This window comes from Pan paniscus, chromosome 4, assembly GCF_029289425.2.
Source record: "Pan paniscus chromosome 4, NHGRI_mPanPan1-v2.0_pri, whole genome shotgun sequence".
NCBI classification, from domain to species: domain Eukaryota; kingdom Metazoa; phylum Chordata; class Mammalia; order Primates; family Hominidae; genus Pan; species Pan paniscus.
The window spans coordinates 165432525-165453629 of NC_073253.2; the positions used below are offsets into that span (position 1 = coordinate 165432525).

The 21105-nt window shown below is 46.2% G+C and overlaps 1 protein-coding gene across 1 annotated transcript in view; it reads right to left on the bottom strand.

The window, feature by feature from the left end:
- Positions 1 to 20375, bottom strand: part of LCP2 (lymphocyte cytosolic protein 2) — a 49833-nt gene extending 29458 nt beyond the window's left edge. The window contains exons 1-3 of the mRNA XM_034960931.2: positions 20064 to 20375; positions 15839 to 15901; positions 10606 to 10652 (exon numbers count right to left, since the gene is read on the bottom strand). Of these exons, the coding sequence (XP_034816822.1) occupies positions 10606 to 10652; positions 15839 to 15901; positions 20064 to 20141 (188 nt within the window). The 5' untranslated portion in view covers positions 20142 to 20375. The remainder of the gene's footprint in view (positions 1 to 10605; positions 10653 to 15838; positions 15902 to 20063) is intronic.
- Positions 20376 to 21105: the final 730 nt, after the last annotated feature.

The following is a 21105-nucleotide window of genomic DNA, read 5'->3' on the forward strand; positions in this document are numbered from 1 at the left end:
TCCATCACCTCCCCTGCCCCTCAACTCCTTCATTTCTCCCAAGATATGGGCTCCAGGCTGGGCGCGGTGGCTCACGCCTATAATCCTAGCACTTCAGGAGGCTGAGGTGAGCAGATCACTGAGGTCAGGAGTTCGAGACCAGCCTGGCCAACATGGTGAAACCCCGTCTCTACTAAAACTACAAAAATTAGTCAGGCATGGTGCACGCCTGTAATCCCAGCTACTCAGGAGGCTGAGGCAGGAGAACCGCTTGAACCTGGGAGTCAGAGGTTGCAGTGAGCTGAGATCACGCCACTGCACTCCAGCCTGGGGACAGGGGCAAAACTTCGTCTCAAAAAAAAAAAAAAAAAAAAGAAAGAAATGGTATCCAACCTCCTACCTCATTAGAGCAATAGGATAAACAAATTTTGATAAACACACTGGTACTTAAGAGGAAAGAGAAGGAGAAAGGGGAGGGAAAGGTTTACTCTCTGTAATAATATTGTTGACAACTCCAGGCTTTTGTGACTGGGCAGAGAGAGAGAGGCTTTAAGGGCAGCAGCGGGGGCTTCCTAGTTGCCTCCTGACCATGCCGTCAGAATGCTTGTGACATGGTTCTTTTTGGTTCCCTTAAGTGGTTGTTTCAAGAAGACGATGGGCATGTGGGATAAAAGGACTCCTACAGAGCTGGCAAGGGAGCCCCGTTAGTGTCCTGTGTCCTGGCCGTGTCAGGTGGTGCTGGCTACAGCAGCCACTCCCATTCTGTCACCTGTTTATTCAACAATGTGCACTGAGGGCCTTCTAAGTGCTGGGAACTTAGAAGTGCTCAAGGTGCATCAATGAGCAAAACAGACAAAGATCCCTGCTAGTGGAGAGGAAACTTTAAGGAGGTGAAATGTGTTGCATATGCACCATGCACATGCAGAGTTGGGGGCTGGGGAGGGGGATGGGAGTGCAGGGGTGGGGGGCTGGTGAGGGGGATGGGAGTGCAGGGGTGAGGGGCTGGGGGGGATGGGAGTGCAGGGGTGGGGTGCTGGTGAGGGGGATGGGAGTGCAGGGGTGGGGGGCTGGGGGGATGGGAGTGCAGGGGTGGGGGGCTGGGGAGGGGGATGGGAGTGCAGGGGTGGGGGGCTGGGGGGGATGGGAGTGCAGGGGTGGGGGGCTGGGGAGGGGGATGGGAGTGCAGGGGTGGGATGCGGTTGCCATTTAAAATGATCAGGACTCACTGAGGAGGTGACATTTCAGTAATGACTTGAGCGAGGTGGGACTGAGGCTCACCTCAACGCCCTCCTCCTACAGAGTTTGACAGGGCTCTGACCAGCTCACAAGGCTGCTTTGGATCTTGAAAGAACCTCCTGCTCTCTGCGGTGTTGCCTCTCACCAGTATCTCTAGCAGCCAGGCTGGAGGCTGCCGGGGCTCGAATTGGGTGAGGAAGGAAATGTCAAACCGCAGGCCTCAGCAGAGGAGCAGCAAATAGCTGAGTGGGGGCAGAACAGGTCCTGGCAGTTGGCTTGCAGCAAAGTGTGGGCTCCCAGGGTCCTCCTGCTTTAATGGGCTAGAGAAAGCACCTTCCAAGCCTGTGGGACCACTGCCAGGGTCTGGTGGACGGTGCAACAGTGATGGTGGGCATAGCAGGGAGGTGGTTGCTATGGCTATTGCTAGGTGCAAACCTTCAAATTACACCCTACCCCAGAGGACCAAGTGACAGTGAGTGGAGGGAGGTGACTCATTCTCCCTTCACCCCATAAACCCCAGGCCTCGCTCAGGACCAGAGCAAGAAGTGATGGGGGCTGGGCAGCCACAGACAGCAGTCCTCTCTGCTTGCCTTTGTTTAAGGAACTAGCTGGCCCTGGAAATGGGCTGAACCTCCCCCCAGGAAGCCAGCCCCTTGTAGGAAGGCAGCATTCCACAATGACCTAGGTTCCAGCCCAGCTGCATCCCTAACTTACAGCATGGTGGGGGCCAGTCTTCATCTTCTCAGTCTAAGGTCTCTCCTGGTAATGTACAAGGTACAGGGCCTGCAGGCACAGACAGTCTAACTACAATGTCTGGCCCCAAGGGTGGCGCCCACTGTGTGATCTCAGACAAGGCAGCTGCCCTCACTTGGCCCCAGATTCCTTATCAGCACAATACAGGGGTTAAACCTGATTAGGGAATCCCTGATGGGCCTGATCATCATGATTACTTAGTTGTACCTGTTGCAAACACTGATCACCAGGCCCAGCCTAGACCTACCTGAACAGACTCTCCGAGGAGAAGCCTGAGGCTCAGTGACATCAACCGGCCCCCAGGTGATTTTTATTATGATCCAAAAAGCTTGTGAAATAAATCCTGTTATTCTTGACACTAATGAAATTGTTTGTTTGCTTGCTTGTTTTAAAAAAGGAGGAGAAGGAAAGGCAGGAGAAGGAAATTTGTGATTATGAAGGGAGTGAAACAGGAGAGTTGGGGTATGCGGGGCCTTAGCTGGCCTCTGATATAGCCCTTTAATTCTCCCCCACACTTGAACAACAGTGAAGGAAGCCCCACTAGTGGGTCTAGAAATCAACTTTGCTGATGACACAAGAGGAAAGAAACTATACAAGAAAAGAAGGCTGCCAGGCAGGTGGAAAAGGAGGGAGAGAGAGAGTGGGGAAGGGAAGGGGTATAGAATAGAAAATATCAGTGCACAAAGCATGCAGTAAGAATAGGCATTGTCCTGTGAAAATTCCATCTTTGTTTCCTCTACTGTGGCACGTGTAGCTGTATACTGGCTTATGATGTAGAGCGCATTCTTGCCACAGCTCACATAGTAAGAGCTTTGGCCAACTTCTGACCAAAGCCCTCCCACAGTGGGAGCCTTATTCCCTGGGCTCAGATTTCAGACTGCCTGCTGGTCCCTCCTGGGACAAGGCTCCCGGGTCCTGGGTAGGGCAGATGCCTCTCCCCCTGCCCTGTTCTCTCAGTGGGACCCTGGAACTCTCCTTCTCCTCCCCACCCCTCCTCCCTGCACACATTCCCACTCCCAGCCCTGCTCTCGCTCTGCATTCCAATCCTCCTTCCAAGGAACAAAGTGTTCTTTCCGTCTTTAAAGACCAGCCCCCTTGAACCAAGAGCCAAACCTTCTAAATTCTATCCTTGTCACCTGAGAAGCCGGGGTCAGCCAGATGTTTTAAGACTCAGGAAGGAGCCTTTCACCATCACCTGAGGCCTCGGTCGAGAGTGTAAGAGTAGGACATAATAATTTGAGGACACAGTGTTCTCCTTACTTGTCACCCATGTCCCCTACCCCTGTAGTTTTACATGGAGTGTTTTTCCTGGTGCCTCACGACCATTTTCCTGGTAGACAAGTATAATTATTCTCATTTTTACAAATAAAAAAGGCAGGGCTGGCCAGGTGTGGTGGCTCATGCCTGTAATCCCAGCACTTTGGGAGGCTGAGGCAGGTGGTTCACTTGAGGTCAGGAGTTCGAGACCAGCCTGGCCAACATGGCAAAACCCCATCTCTGCTAACAATACAAAAATTAGCCAGGCATGGTGATGCCTGTAATCCCAGCTACTCGGGAGGCCGAGGCAGGAGAATCGCTTGAACCCAGGAGGCGGAGGTTGCAGTGAGCCAAGATTGCGCCACTGCACTCCAGTCTGGGCAACAAGAGTGAAACTCCATCTCAAAAAAAAATAATAATAATAATAGGCAAGGCTCTGAGGGAGGCATCTGTCTAAAGGCACGTGACCAGCATTTATGGGGAGAGGAGGCTTCACGTCGAGTGCTGTGGGCTCTCACTGGAAGAGAAGAAGGGACAGCCAAGGGAGGCACCTTTCCTGTGGCAGGTCCCTTGAGGACTGACAAGAGCTGGGTCCCTGGACGGCAATTAGCCACTGAATGGGACAGGGGAGGACCATGTTGGAGAGAGGCCCTGTTTTGGTTTTGCTGAGGTCTGGCCATACTTCTTTTTTTTTTTTTTTTTTTTTTTTTTGAGACGGAGTCTTGCTCTGTCCCCCAGGCTGGAGTGCAGTGCCACGATCTTGGCTCACTGCAAGTTCTGCTTCCTGGGTTCACGCCATTCTCCTGCCTCAGCCTCCCGAGTAGCTGGGACTACAGGTGCCTGCCACCACACTCGGCTAATTGTTTTGTATTTTTAGTAGAAACAGCGTTTCACTGTGTTAGCCAGGATGGTCTCGATCTCCTGACCTTGTGATCCGCCCGCCTTGGCCTCCCAAAGTGCTGGGATTACAGGCGTTTGAGTGGCCACATTCTTTAACAGGCATGAGAATGTTCCTTTCGCCTCTGCGTCCCTTCCTCCACACCTTTCCTGTCTTCTCTGTCTCAGGTGGAGAAATAGGTACAAAGGAGATGCCTCAGTACGTTGTTTCTGCCATTAGACTCACAGCCTTACAGGAAGACAGACAAATATTTCTGCATTACTTCTCAGCTTGAGTCTTAGGTTTTCCCAGCCTAATTGCACCACTGGTAATGGCTACAGGGAGAACCAGCAGAAAGAGCATCATCCAATACCTAATTGCTGCCTGCACCACCCACCCCGTCACTCTCTTCTCCATAAAGTTACACTGTGGATTTAAATATAAAACTTATAACATCCCATCCTTTAATGAACTTCAAATAGGCACCAGCAGATTTGAACGTGTATTCGTGTATTCTGTCGATTTAACCAGACCGTTGTCAGCTGTACCATGAGGGCCAACCTAGGCCCTATAAAGGGAGCCTTCATTTTTTTTCTTTAAAAATCCTCCACCTTTACAATGTTGCAGGTGTCTTGGGATCAACCATGTCCTGAGAGAGTGACTGTATTTTCAGGCTGAGAGAGCCTTCCTTACCACAACTTACCTTCTTAAAAATCTATTTAATACTTATATCGTAAACTTCAGGGAAGGAAATAGAGACATTCAGAAGAATGTAATATTGTTTTGGTTTTCTGTACATGAACACAATTTCTTTTCCAAAGGCCTTTGGGGTAATGATCAAGACAAATAAACTTATGTACAAGAGATGGAATGAATAAAGTATTGAACACCTGTAAGTATCCAGGACAGCACCAGGCAATTTCTGTGTGCTGCCTCCTTTAATATTCCCCACTCCTGAAAAGTTAGCTCTTTTCCCTTCTACAGACAAGGAAGCTGAGGCTCTGATTGCCTAAATGACTTCCCCAAGGTCCTACAGCTGGTGGGAGGCAAAGTCAGCTTTAGAGCCTGGATCTCCCTCACTCCAAAACCCTACGTCCTCTCTATTCTTTAATTCCTCCTCTCCAGAAAGATAGAATAGTTAAAAAGCTAAAATTGTTCTAATTGGGATTTCACATAAAGTGAGAATAGCCAACACTTATTCAGTGCATATTGTTATTTTCCCATTATTTCCCCTAATTTTCCCATTAACCCTCTGAGGTAGGGTCTATCATTATTAGCATTATACAGATAAGGAAGCTGAGGCTCGGAGAGCTGAGCTAGCTTGCCCTCAAGTCTCACAGCCTGTGAATGGAAGGATTGGGTCTCAAGCATCTGACCTCAGAGCCTGCGCTTTTTCTCACTAAGCTCTCCTGTCTGCCTATTTATACCCCAAATAGTAGCACTTAAAATTGGTGAGCTTGTAGAGTCTCTCTAACCCATTCCTTCCTTTTATAGTTTAGGAAGCTGAGGGTGGTCTAGGGCTGTGTCCCAGGTCACACATCTCATTGGAAGTAGAGCTGGAATTGGTCCTTGTTATATATTTCTGCCAAGAGGGACAGTGAGTCTCTAAGTCACCTCATCAGGGCAGCCTGGACCTTCCCTTGATATTTTCTCCATCATTCTCCATATTAACCCTTCATGTTCTATGGGCAGGCTTCACAGTCTTTCTAGGGTGCACATTCAAACACATTGGAGGAGGGGATTACATCGCAGGCCAAGCTTTTGTTTTAGTTTCCAGAGAGCTAAAGAAAGATCCCACCCCAGCCCATTTGCAATGTGTTGATAATTCTCCCGTCCACACTAACCAGAAACCATTTCCCACCCCTACCACTTTCTCCAGGCTCTCAAAAAAGCCAGAAGACATCAGTTGAGCTTAGCCTTAAGATGAAAAAGGATCTTCCAAGCTGAAAGTGCCTTCTTTATCTCTGTCCTTCCACTGTTCTGATTAAATCTCTTCCATCCCCCCATCTTCATAGCTACAGCCCTAGGGGAGGCTCCTAGCTCACTGGCAGGATCTTGGTCACCACCAACTAACTCAGTCCCATGTCCCCAGCTGGGCTGTCCTCCAAATCATCACTTACATGCCCTGGACAGAGATAAGACACAAATTTACCTTGATGCTCACTTCACTAACACTCTCTGGCTCCTGAGAATGGCTCACGGGACCTTTATAAATTGAGGGACACACCCCACAACCACTCACTTCAGCCTCTTTGCTTTCCACTCCCCCAGGTATATGCCCCAGCTGCTCTGCCCCGCTGCCGCTCCACCAGGCACACTGGGTGGTGCCTCTGTAATATGTTCCCATTTCTAGAATGTCCTACAATCCATCCTTCCTATTTCAAGATTTAACTTAGGGTCCTTTCCTCCCTTGTCTGCCCTGAATACCGTGGGGAAAATTACTCCTGCCTTCCTACGAGTGCTTGAACTTGTGCATGCATGTACCATTGCACTGTTGTAATTGTAGTGTAATTGCTTTGCTTGTCTGTCTGACCTCCCTTTAGAATGTGAGTGTCCTGAGGATGAGGATTCTGTCCCATGTCTTTGCAGCCTGAATAATTTTAACAAAGGCCTGACACATTGTAGTTATCTAACAGCAGTTCATTAAATGAATAAAGTATTATTGAAATATTAATCTTGTATAGGGACCACAAGATGCAAACTCAAATGCCCTCAAGGGCCACGTACATACACAGACCTAAGTAGTTACCATTTCTGGCACCCTTCATTCCTATGTACACATCCCTTTCCACTTGAAGGACTTTTAAAAAGCACCTGTGGCAGTACAGTTCAGATTTTGTGTGTCTGAAAAAGTCTTTATTTCGTCTTCATTTTTGAAAGATATTTTTGCCTAGTATTGAACTCTAGGTTGACAGTATTTTTCTTTTGCTATTTTACTTTCGAGAAAGCTGCTGTGATCCTTGCATTTGTTCCTCTGTATGTAATATGTCTTTTTTTTTTTCTGACTGCTTTTAAGATTTTCTTTTTATCATTGGTTTTGAGCAATTTGATTGTGATGTGTCTCAGAGCTAGTTTTCTTCCTGTTTCTTAGATTTGGGGTTTGTTGAGCCTCTTGGATCTGTGGGTTTATAATTTTCATCCAGTTTGAAAAATTTTTAGCCATTATGTCTTCAAGTGTTTTATTTCTGTCTCTCCTTCCTCACTCACATACACATTCTTTCCTCTCCTTTGGGGACTTTAGATATATATTTGGTTCTTTGAAATTGTCCCAAAGTTCCGTGATGCTTTTTTTTTTTTTTTTTGAGATGGAGTCTTGCTCTGTCACCCAGGCTGGAGTACAGTGGTGCCATCTCAGCTCACTGCAGCCTCCACCTCCCGGGTTCAAGTGATTCTCCTGCCTCAGCCTCTTCAGTAGCTGGAACTACAGTCGCCCGCCACCAAGCCTGGCAAATTTTTGTATTTTTAGTAGAGATGGGGTTTTGTCATATTGGCCAGGCTGGTCTCAAAATCCTGAACTCAGGTGATCCGCCCACCTCAGCCTCCCAAAGTGCTGGGATTACAGGCGTGAGCCACCGTGCCTGGCCCCTTGATGCTCTTTTCAGTGTTTTGTTTTAGTTTTTTTTCTCTGTGTGTTTCAATTTGGACAATTTCTATCACTGTATCTTCATGTCTACTACTATTTTCTTTTGCAATATCTAATCTGCTGTTAATCCCAAGCAGTGTATTTCTAATCTCAGATTTTATAGTTTACATTTCTAGAAGTTCTGTTTGGGTCTTTTTTTTAATTTCTTATGCCCAAATTTAACTTTTAGAACACATGAAATACACTCAACATTCTCCTTGTCTGCTAATTCTAATCTCTGTGTCAGTTATGGGTCAGTTTTGATGTTTTAGTTTTTCTCTTTGTTGTGGGTTATATTTTCCTGCTCATTTGTGTGCCTGTTAGTCTCTGATTAGATGCCTAATATCATAAATTTTATTTTGTTGGGTAGTGAATATTTTTGCATTCCTATAAATAGGTTTAAGTTTTGTTCTGAGATGCAGTTAAGTCACTTAGAAGCAGTTTGTTTCTTTTGGGTCTTTCTTTTAAGGTTTCTAGCCAGGACCTGAACAATTTTTAGATTAGGGCTAATTATTCCCCACCACTAAGGCAAGATTCTTCTAGGCACTCTACCCAATGACTATGTTTTCCAGCCAGGCTGGTAGAAACAGACACCATTTCCAGCCCTGTGAGTGGCTACTCTTTCCTCCAATACTGTTGGGTAGTTCTTTTGCCACCTACAGGTAGTCTCTCCTTTCATGCATGGACTGATCTGTGCTTTGCTAAAGAGGGGCCCCTCTGAAGCTCTCCAGAATGCTCTCTCTATGCAGCTCTCTCCTCTCTGACACGCGTTGAGTGAACTCTAGGCTCCTGGACTCTCCGCTGCCCCCTCAACTCAAGTCGTCCACCAGACCCAGCACTGTGCTCCCTGCTCCCTGTGCCAAGGCCTGGAGATTCTCAAAGCAGCAAGCAACCATAGGCTTCACTGCCTTTGTTTTCCATCCCTCGGTGTCTGATGCTGAATGTCTTGATAATTGCTCTTTCATATATTTTGCCTGGTTATTTGGTTATTTCAGTTGGGAAAGTAAATCTGATCCCTATTACTTCATCTTGTTCGAAAGCCAAAGTTCCCATGATATGATATAAATGGTTGACGTACCTTAGGACGATCCCTCAGGGAATGGTGGGACCCTGGTGAACTGGGGAGCACAAATCCCAACTAAACAGGGCAGCAGACATCAGATCCGGCTGACTATTGCCACAGTAGAATATAAGCCCTCAATTGCCACATCTTTCACTTGTTTCTAAAGAGGCTGGATTTTGTGGAAGTTTTCCTGATTTCAAAGCACAGTGGTCACCAAATTTAACATACCTGCAGTCTGAGACTGGCCCACCAGCCACCAATTCTGACACCTGTGTGTAAAGTTCCCTCTTTTGCAAAGAACTATGGTTTATCTCTACAACATCACATTTCTGCAATCATAGAAATGTTCTATATCTGCACTCTCCAGCATAGTAGTCACCAGCTATACGTAGCTATTAAAATGTGGCTAGTGTCTCAGGGGAATGAATTTTAAATTTAATTCAAATTGAAGTAGCCACATGTGGTTAGAGGATATCCTTAGAAAGATCAAGCCATCTTCAACAACACGTGTCCCTGGAGATAGACAGCACCAAAGGCAAATCCTTATTCCTCTCTTTTCCCTACCCCTTCCGGACAAGGGAAACCCTATAGTCATGCTAAAAATATTCTCCTTAATTGAGCTGCCAGCATTCCTACCTATTCATGAGATCTCCCCACCTCCTACTCCTTTGGCCTACTTCCCTTTGATTATGATGAGCTCTGAGACCCTTAGAGTAAGAGAAGGGTCCTTATAGAATGTCCAGAGAAGAGAACTCAAACTGGTAACACACAGACTATATGTAGCCCTTAGGTGTGTTTACTGTGGCATTCACAATATTTAAAACATTTGAGCCAATGTTTAAAAATGGAGATATAGCACATGAAACCCATATTTCTAGTTATTCTTGATAAATTTGAAGATAGGGCATTGTTGGGTCCACATTAGCTGGAGCTGAGGAGCTGCTGCACTCTTTGAATGGAACATATGATATCTGATTTGCCACAATCCCCACCATTCTCTATTGTTTCACCAACAATGAGGCTTTGCGATGGCTACTTTTTTCGTCATATGATAACCTTGCTATTATTTTTCTTATAATGGAGAACTATTTCTTCATACAGAATATTTACTACTGTTTTGTCCAATGATGATAAAACAAAACAAAACAAAACAACGGGGCTTTGTGTTTTCAACCTGACCAATTTTACACATTTATAGCACCTGCCTGGCTCCTGTAGGTATTTGAGTGTGTGAGACCTTTACTAGAGGGATGAAAAATACATGGCATGACATGCATACTGCAACTTCCCCTTTCAGCACCTATGGCAGACATGAATAATCAATCACAGCTCCCTTTCCTCGGGATTCTTCTCAACATAACACCCCTGTCAGACATTCCCAAGCACTCAGTATCAACACATAATTATATCCATTGCTGTCATCTGATTTGGCTCTCATTTTACTGTGTGAGAAATGGAGGTCAAGAAAACTTAAGCCATCACTGAGTCAGTGGTGATGCCATGATGAAACCTTGACACTGATGCTATTTTCACAGGCCCAAGCACCCCATGAGAAGAGAGGAAATGAAAACATTGGCCAGAGTTGGGCTTGTTTTTGGCAAGAGCATCCAGGTCACCAGCTGGGCTGGATCTGTGACTTCTGTTTTCCAGCTCTTCATGTAACTTCTGTTCCCCACATCCTGCCCTTGCCCTCATCCTTCCTGCTTGCTTTCTTATTTCAAGCCGACAATGACATAGAACTGACCCAGCCCCCACTCACACTACTCCCCATTCCCACCTCTGCTCCCAGATCACCCATAGAGTTGGAGGAGTACTTACGGCACCCGGAGCTTGGGGAACTTCTGGATGTCATTTTCTGTCAGGTTCTGAAATGAAGACACATATGGCAGGCAGGTTACAACCCACAGAAAGGGCTCTGAGCAGGAGGGGAAGAGTGATATGTGAAACAATATAGGGAGTGGTGGGGACTGTGGCAAACAGAGGAGAAACCGCCCTGCCCACTCACCCTCCCCAAGTAGGCAGCCTCTAGATGTTTTGTCTAAAAGCCTGCGGGCCTGCTGTTGCTGGATCTGCTTTTACAAAGGGAATCCTTAAGTCTGGGTTTTATGTGAAATGCTCTGAGTTCCAAATGTTGGCAAATAATTTTGACTTAAACACTGTGAGAGCTAAATCTGTGAAACCAAACGACTCGTTGTGTGGGCTGCATTTGGCCATGTTGTGACCTCTTCCCTACACCCCAGACCTCAGGCCCTCTCAGTCTCCACAAGGTCAGCTGCAGAGAAGCCAGCCTGGAGGAGTCTGTGCCTCTTTCACCAACATCACACCCCGGAGAACCTCTTTCACCAGGGTTGTTGGTAGAATTCTCAAGATATGGGGATGCCATGAAAAGGCTTTCTTGAGGGAACTGAGAAGGGAGGGGAGAAAGAAACTCACATTTGTCAAGAACTAACTCTGGGCCTCCGCCTCTTAATGCTTTAGTGAATCCTCACATCAACTCTGTGATGCAGGAGTTACCAGCATTCCCATTTTGAAAGAGAGAAAGCCGAGGATCAGGGATATCAAGGGGATTTCCACTTGTGGGGGATGAGCTGGGGCTGGAATTCCACTCTGTGACATCCACAGTCTATTTTCTTCCTGCAAACCTCCATCCTACCATGTCTGATCCTTTTGACGGCCCCTGTGGCCTATGTTGGAGAGGATTATGGGGGGAAAGGTGAAAGGAGGCATCTGGAAGGGAGGAGGAGAGGAGAGCATGTCAGAATTGGGAACAGAAAAGAGACTGGGCATGCTTTCCATAGAACCAATGATGAGCCAACAAAGGGCTCCACCACCATTCTAGTTAAGGCCAGAGGGCTGGGTAGTTAGGGTGGGAGCTCTGGAATCAGATGGGCTGGGTTTGAATTTTGGTTCATTCACTTAACAGCTGTGTCATTTAGGGCATGCACTTTGCCTCTCTGAGCCTCAGTTTCCTTATCTGTAAAATGGGGACCATAATAATAATAATGATACCCACCTATCAGGATTGTGAGGACTGAGTGGGATGATGTATGTAATGTGTTTTGGCACAGTGCCTGGCACAGTGTGTGACTGAGAAATGGAGGAGTAAGATGAGGAATTACTACCCCTGGTGGGGAAGCAGCAGGGGTCTGGGTGAGTCTTAGAGTTTAGTGTTTTTGCTTCTTTTCCGTTCTGGGAGCTGCCTGTCAGGTTTTCTGACCACTGGAAAGATCTGGGCACTCTTCTTTGAGATCAGCTGGCACAGAGGCTGGGGCTAGGGCATCTTAGCAATGTGTTCACTGGATCCATCTGATCCAGCTCATAGGCATGGTTTCTGATCTGGACGCTGATCAGACCACCTGCGGCAGGGTTGGGGCTGGTTAAGGGAGTCAGCCAGAAGTCCTGAGGGCATCGGGCTTTTGGTTAAGCTTCTTAACTACTCCTTTTTTCTTTCTTTCTTTCTTTCTTTCTTTCTTTCTTTCTTTCTTTCTTTCTTTCTTTCTTTCCTTCCTTCTTTCTTTCTTTCCTTTCCTTTCCTGTCTTTTCTTTTCTTTTCTTTCTCTCTTTTTTTTTTTTCATCACTGAGCAGCATCTCCCTGCTTCTGAACTACTCCCACTCAGGGAGGTACCAAGACTCATGTTTTGAGTGTGGTGTGAGGAGTTGAAGCCTTCCTAAGGGCTGCCAGCGGGGTGGCGGCTGAGCACTGAGCAGCTGGCCACCAGCTTCTGCTCTGCTGAGAGGAGGGCATAAGCTGAGGGAATTTCAGGAAGATTGTGGAGGAGGAGGTGGACATGAGCCTGGCTGGAGACATAGAGGAGCAGGGTGTTAGGAAAGAGGAAGACATTCAGAACGGGGACAAGAACTGTGAGGAAAGATGAGAGATGTTGAAACAGAATTTTTGGAGAGTTTTGCTATGTGATGTAACCCCCTCCTCCACCTTTTCCAAAAGCCTCCAGTAAACTCTGGGTTATTTGCATGATGATTTTGGAGTTAAGATTTATGGCTTTGTGGGAGTATGATTATATGCTGTGGGTGTTGAGAAGAGAGGTACAGAAAGAGGAAAGCCACAAACTGGGCCCTGGTGGGAGAGGCAATGTGGCAGACATGGCTGCTTGCCTACCCAATACCCACTCTCTCTTTGTTTTCCTACTGACAGGTCCTGGGTTTCATTCAGGGCAGTAAATGTGCTTGTTCAAAATATTTAACTCTCCAGGCTCCCTTGCAGATGGTGGAGGTCACATGACTCTGCTGTGGACAGTAAGATATAACCAAAGTCTGCTGGATGGAGCTTCTGGAAAAGTTACTACTTTCCTGGAAAAAAGGGAGCATGCATTTACCATTCACCATACACCTTCTCCTCTTTGCCTTTCTCCCCGTCTCCCTGCCTGCCATGGAGATATGATGCCTAAAGGTGAAGTAGCCAACTGACAACTGTTAGGACAGAAGCCACAGGCTTTTTCCATCGGTTAGATGAAGCCTGGGTTCTTGATGTCTTCTTTCACCATCCCCTGGCACCCGCCTATACATTTATTACTTGAAACAGACTGACCTTTATTTGGTTAGGCCACTGTGGTCAGGTTTCTGCAACATGGGGTCACATGCCTTCCCAACTGACACAAGTCTCAAACTCCTTTTCTCTTCTTTTTATAACTTCTAGAAGCATAGCTTCTACCAGATAAGGATCTAACCTTTTCAGTGGAAAACAAAAATGGCAAAGAAGTAAAGAAAGAAGAGAGAGAAAGAAGAAAGAAAGAAAGAAAGAAAGAAAGAAAGAAAGAAAGAAAGAAAGAAAGAAAGAAAGAGATGGAGAGAGGGAAGGAAGGAAGAAAAGAAAGAGAGGGAGAAGTAAGAAGACAGGGAAGGAAAGGGAAGGGAAAAGAGGGAAGGGGAGAGGGGAGGACAAGGGAAGAGAGGAAGGAAGAAAGGAAGGAAAGAAGGCAGGAAGGAAGGAAGGAAGAAAGGAAGGAAGGAAGGAAGGAAGGAAGGAAGGAAAAATAACTAGGGCCTTTCACTTTTGCCTTCAATAGCAGAGTGGCCCTGGATATTACAGAGCTGGAAAGGGTGATAGATTAGTAATTAGAGCTTAGATCAAGCGTCCCAAATTGTACCCAGTGCACTAGGGGTGGAGGGTGGGTTTCAGCAGAAGCTGCCTTTACATCCCCCAGTTGCAGGGACAGGCACTGGATTCTTCTTCTTTTCTTCTGGTTCCTATCACCCTACTTTGCACTTCCTCCTCTTCATACAATGAACAGAATGAGCCACATTGTCTGAAGGACTGATAGAGGACTGATTGGAGCAGAGGAAACATAGCTGCCTAGATACCATCTCTCAAACAACCCTGTTCTACCAGGCCTGACACTCGCACCAGGACTGTTGTGGGGAATTACAGAGCCTGGAGGGGCCATCACCCACTATGACCCAGTCCAATGTGCTCAGTCAACAGGGTAGGAAGCAAGGCAGGCTCAGAGAGGGCAAGTACTTGCCCAGGGTGACCCAGGCAACAGGGCGTCGTAGGCACCATCCTCAAAGATGTCTTCCTCCCTCTCCATTCAACTGTGATAAGTCTCTGTTCTCAGTGCTAATAGCACCAGAATGAAATATTTGGGTTTAGCAGTAATTTGCAAGAATGGCACTAAAACTCCAGGAATTCTACTGACTCAAATCTCAATACAAATAAATAATACTGTTAAAAAGTCAAATGGTATCAGACTAAATTAAGTGTATGCCTTAGTTCGATTAGTAGGTATGTGACATAGAACAAATCACATCACAGCTCTGCATGTGTTTCCTCATCTGCAAATGAGGTAGTTGGAAGCCTTTCTGAACATACCTTTCTGCTATAAAACAAGTTTCTAGAAGGCAGAAATCACATCTTAGCCATTTCTCTATCCCCACCACCTATAATGCTCTCCAATATGTAAAAGCAGTTCGGGAAACTGCTTGTCAAGTGAACGAATAGGCGAATGAATGAATGATTTAGGTGGACAGTGAATAAACATGTCTTACATGGCACCTGGAAACAAAACTCAGACCAATAGGAGCACAGGTTAGTTTCAGCACAAGACTTGAGAGCTGCCTAGAAAGGGGCAGATGACTGTGGGTGGTGGTGAGCTCACCATCACTGAAGGAATTCAAGAAGATGTTGGTAGCAGAGATGTAATATAAGAAATGGATTGGTGTTCTCTGGGGGCAAGCTGGAGCTTGTGATCTCTCTGGTCTCATCCAACTGGCCTGAAGTCTCATGGTCAAGTTCCCTTACTGACAATGTCTTACAGGGAGACACAACTTAGCTTACTCTATTCACTCTGAATTTAAATTAGGAACATCTACCCCCATGAGACCCTTGAAGTCTTATTTTCAAAGAGTAAAGCAAAGTTCCCAGAAAGGATGGATTGGTGCAGTCAGGGTCTTTCTTAACCCATGGGCAAAGGTGTCATTTCAGGGAAAATGCTCAAACCACCTCCCCGACCACAACCTAGCACCTCTGTCTCCACCATTAGAGCTGCATCCTTTTCCCTTTAATGGCTTAGTCTTTAATACATACCTGCACCTTGGTCTTAGACTTCAAGCTTTTTGAAGTATAATACAGTGGAGACAGCCATATCACATGTGTGCTTGATACAAAATCAGCTTTATGAATTTGGTAGTGAGAAAGAAGGAAGTAATTGAAACAATGAGGGTGATGCCATCCTTTATTCCACTCATGAGTATGTGCTCCAGAGTGAGAGATTGGAGGTGAGAAGCTTCTGTTCACCCATATGGTCCTTCTTCCCCTTGGGCTTCTCAAAGGATGGATGGCATTTAAATAGATTTTCCAGATTATTTTTTTACTATACTTGGATTCCTCCTTAAGGTGTAAGTGGAAGATCAGAGAGGGGTTCTGGATGATAGGCTCCTGAAAGGTAGTGAGAGAGGGGGCCCTACCAAATTTCTGGAAAAAGCAAAGGGGTCCTCGGGTGTCCCCAGGGAAAGGGTAGGCCAGCTGGCCCTGCAGCCATGGGGAAAAGTGCCGAACAGTCTTGGTTTCAGTGTGTTGGACTAGCCAGAGCTTACCAAGAAGCGAGCCCCATCGATGTGGTACTTCTTCACTGCCTTCTCACAGTCCTTATAGTTGAGCTGCAAAGAGAAGGGGAAGGTGTTGTTAGTGACGGGCAGTCTCTTACCATTGGTTCCTCTCCCTTGCCTGCCCCAGAAACTTAGCACTTTGCGGTACTTGTGGCTAGCCAGGCTCCCCACTGCCCTCCCTTGGCTAACAGAGGGCCCAGTCCCCACCTCAGCCTCGCTTTCACTACCCCCTTGGGACTGCCTGAAATGGAGAAATTGCCTTGCTCTAAGGCTTCGGGGCCAACCCTTACAGAAAGACTGCCTTCAAGGCATGCAGAGCTCTGCCCTATGCTCCTCAGGAAGGAGAGCTAAAAGAAGAAAAGAAATACCATCCATTGTCTCGATGCCCAGAGACGACCTCGGTGTTTCTTTCCATGCTTTCTTCCTAGCATGTTTCTAAACATAATTGAGGTTATGATTTATATTCAATCTCATTATCCTGACTTTTTTCTCTTAAATTACCTAAAGGGATAATATAAACACTGCCTAGTGTTATGCAAACTCAATTTAAACATTATTTTAATGACCACAACATTATTTAATCATGCCCTTATTGCTGAACATTTAGATTATTTACCAAGCTGCTGTTTCAATAATGATAATAAAAACGGCGAACAATTATCGAAAGCTTTCTGTGTGGCAGGCAGTGTACCAAGTAGTTAAACTAGTCTTCAATCATTTAACCCTCACATTTTGCAGATGGGGAATGAGAGGCACAGACAGCAAGTAACTTGCATGAGGTTCCATGGGTTTTAGGTGACAAGTTTCAGAACAGGCTTTAATGTCTCTTTCAGAAATATTCCCCTTTTAATAACAGCATAACTTATATACAGTAAGTAAAATGAGCAAATGAAAATGCAGCTTCATTTGTTTGCAGTACCTCATCCCAATCAAAATAGAGACCATCATGGATACTATTTTGCGAACTTTTTTCTCCCTCTTTGAGATAAATTGTTTAAGTCAGAATCTCAGAACCGAGTTATATAGGATCCATAGGAACGAGCATTTTTAAGATCTTGGTTATTTTCCTAGACCAATCAGCAATCATATGAGGTGCTAGTTTCAACTTGTCCTCAACAGCATAAACGTTCACATTTGAAGTATCTCTCAGCTTGCTGCTTTGGGGTGGAGCATTTAAGGTTAAATGTTTCTCCTTGAGGATCCTAGGTTCTTCTCACAAGGGTGGGCCTCATGGTTTGTGGCAGCCTTCTTTTGGAGCACATTTTAAGCCATATTTTTATCTTATAGCTAGCAAATCCAAAGAATAAATACAATTGTTATGAAATCTTAGCTTGGAAGGGTGGGATGATTATCACACTCAGAAAGCTGACTTAGAAGTTGATATTGAAAGCACGTCCCATCTATGGAGCCCTGGTATCCCCTTTATCTACAGGCAGTGGGGGGTAAGTGGTTCTTGGAAGAGTCAACTGCCTTTAATTCATCATTCTCACTGTTATCATTATGAGATAAACCAGATGATTTTGAAGAGTGCTAACTTTGTGTCTAGATCAGCAGAGAGTCCTGCAGACTGGGACCCAGGCATTTGATTCTGCTCCAGCAAGATCTGGGCTTGTGGACCTCAAATCTGTATTTTTAAGGAGCACCCTAGACGATTCCTATGGCATCCAGCTTTGGTAGGCACTGGTCCAGAAAAGTTACCTGGATTTGTAGTAAGGAAGACTGAGGCCTCTAGAGGGAAAGAGGCTGGTCTAAGGTCACACAGTGAGCTGGGATACCAGCTGGGACCCCACCTGGGATTAGGACACACAGCTCTGAGCCAGTGCCTCTCCACTGCACGACCCAAGGATGTTCTCCTGCAAGTCAAAAGGAATTGGAGAGATTGAACAAATATGTAACATGGTCTCTGTCCTCAGGAGCTTATATTCCAGACACAGGACGAGGTACCCATGTCAGAGACAAGAAGACACAAAGTCCCACCGGTCTGCATGGGTGTCCACAGCTAGGAGCCAGTTAATAGAGAAGGAAAAAGGGCAGATGGAACACGCATTAGGATCCATTTGTCTGCTGAGTGCCTTGCACACATCATTTGCTTTAATCCTCACAACCAACCTATTGGGTTAGTTACTGTTCATATCTCTATTTCACTGATGAGGAAGTTGAGGCACAGAGAGGCAAAGCAACTACAGGAAAGTCGCCAAGCTAGCAGGTGGCAGAGCCAGGGCAAAGTGTGTCCAACCTCAGAGCTGAGTCGGGAGGTGTCTCCAAGGGAGGCCTGACCCCACTACTTGGGTAGAGTTTGCATCTGCAGATCAATTCTTTACATGTCATGTTTGACAGCTAAGATCCATTCCCAAATGACTCTGCGCTCCATTCATTTGGTAGTTTCTTTCAGGGGGCTGAGGTACTCAGAATCTGAAGGGTTTCTATCCAAGTCTGTGGAGGGACTAGAACTTCCAGGATCACAGATTTGCCTCAGTCTCCTAGTTTCTTCCCTCAGTCCATTCATGGCAGAAGAAGGGACCTGCCTGGGTGCTGTAGATTTGTCCTGGGGTCTGAGATCTCCAGGAAGAAAACTCTCCCTTCCCCCAGCTCAGGCAGTGAGGTCTTCCTGTACCATCCCTGACCCGTGGTCCATCTCCCTGTACTGATGGGAGTTTTAGGGATCAATTCTCTGTTTCTCAATTGGATTGTATAATTCTCCTGGTCACACCTGAATGTTAGGCCTATCTGTGCCTCTCAGCCCGTCCCAAGTCTTTCTCTTCATAATTCTCAATTCCTTTCTTTTTCCTTTATCAAGGTAACATGCCACTTTATTCCCTCTTGGCAAATTTTACCTTGTTGCCCTATCTTATTTGGTCTATATTTGAGCAAGATATTTAGAAACATCCTTCAAAAAACCAGTTGTGCAACAATATTTGCTGAAATCTAAGTTTATTATGACCTTGCAGAAGGAAAATAACAGAAATGAAAGCACAAAATATGGCAAAAAACAGGATCTGTGAACTGTACCCCTACCATACCACACCTAGTTCAACATGTTCTCATTTTCTTCTTCAGGTTGGGGGAGAACAGCTGTGACTATAAATGCCTCGGAAATGCATAGACCCCAGGTTTGGCTATACGTCCTAGGGAACCTCGTCTACCCTCTTGAATCTCAATTTCCCCAGGAAAAACACGAAGCTGAATTAGATGACTTCTACCATCTTAGCTTTACAATCTCATCTTTATGACAGTCTGGAATATCAACAGAATCCGATGCCAGCCTGCAGGGATGAGGGTGTTAGAAGCTTAACCGTCTCGCACAAGTCATCTTACCACATGGTCAGGGTAGAGGGACTATAACTAAGTCATGTGGCTTGAGATCTGCCCAAGCAGATGCGTTGTCCCCTTCTGCCAATGACCAAGCACAGGGATCCTTCAACCTTTCCTCTAAGTCCAGAAGATAAGACAGCAACCCTCTGGTCCCAGCACTGCCACAAGCCTCTTTTCCTCTAGGGGCCTCAGTTTTCATAGCTATAAATTGGGGCTCACATCAGTTTTCTGTCCTGCTTCACAAGACTCTCATAAAGCTCCAAGGGGACTGCCCCAGGCGGGAGCTTGAGGACCCCCCTCAGGGTCGTGAGCAGTGAAAGCCCAAATGCTGTGTCTGGCACTGCTCATCATAGTCCTCTATCCAGCCCTCCCACCCTGCCTATTCTTTCTCCTGCCTCCAGGACGCCACGTCTCCCCTTTCTAGTAAGTAGCGTTGATCTCATTAGCAGTTACAACAGTTCTCTGCATCTCAGAGCATGGACTTTAAAACCAGATAGGTGTGGCTTGAGTCTTGCCTCTATCACATGTAGTCCCTAGGGCTTCGGACCATTTCACTTCCCTGAGCTGATTTTGCAGCTGAGTCAAGGGGATAACAATGCTGACCTCACAACATAGTAGGGAGCGCTAAATGGGACAGTGCCTGTGAGACATCGAATTCAAACCCTAGCACATAATAGGCATATACTCATTTGAGGGCTCCTGCTCCCATCCTTCTCTCCGGAACTCATGGCCAGGAAAACTCAGCGGTCTATATGGTGCTCACTCAACCAGTAAAGTTGCCATAGGGTTCCATTGCTATCTTATACACCTCCCACATTCTGCCCCAATTCCATCGTCAAGCCTCAGCTCAGCCCGCCAAGGGCACTAGCATCATGACCATTCACAAAAGAGCAAGGCTCACCTTCTTGAAATAGTCAGCAAGGCTGTCGGGGTCCCAGCCCAGGACCTCTGAGCGAAAGGGCACATTCCTCAGTGCCATGGCTGCTCTCCCGGGAAGAAGCTCACAAGCTGAGCATGGATGCTGCACCCATGGGCAGAGAGGCTCAAATCCAGAGCTCGGAGGCGTTCTTGGCTCTTCCAACTCCCAGCTACCCTGTGGAACACCCTTGTTGGAGCCGATGTCTTTTCTGCCGTAGCCAGATCCCAGAAAGCAACGGCTTCCTCTGCGAACAAATATGGTCTCTTCTCAGAAAACGACTCAGCTAGTTTCCTTTACCACTTCCTCTGCTGGGCTCTAAATAAGTAAACAAGGAAGCCCAGCTCTGGGGGCTTGAGATGCAGAGAGAGCCACAGGGTTGGTAATTCCCCACTGGCTCCAGTCACCCCAACCCAGTAGGAGAGGCAATGAAGGGGTCTTAAACTCCAATGTGAGTCAGAGTATTTTTCCTTTAAACTCTGGGCACCCATATGTCTATACTGCATTCTTGCTCAGCTGGGGCTTTGCAGACCAAAATCTATCCTGACGGTTGACCTGAAATACAGACAATTTCCCACATCAGTGAACTGCTGGAGCATGTTTTTTTAATGCTTTCCAACCACCTTCCCCTCCCACCATCAAAGACTGGGATTCTTTCAGCTGCCTCTTTACAGTTGTCATGAGAGGGTCCTCAAGGAGTGAGTGAGTCAGGCACCCAGGGCTGAACAAGGTGCTACACTGTGCAGACAGGGCTCAGTTTCTGATGTGACTATTTCTGTGCTATGCAACCTTAGGCAAGGAGTTAAAAGCTGGGAATCTCAGTTTCCAAATCTGTATAATAGGAAAACAGTGATTCTTCATATGCACATAAAACTTAGATGCATTCAACTAGACAAACCTAAAAAGAAAAATTAAAAAGAAAAAAAACTTAACAATTGCTATTGGTAGTGTCATATATTCCATTCACTATTGTTTCCACAATATATTTTATTCACTATTGATTCTGCCATATATTCTAGCCAAAGAG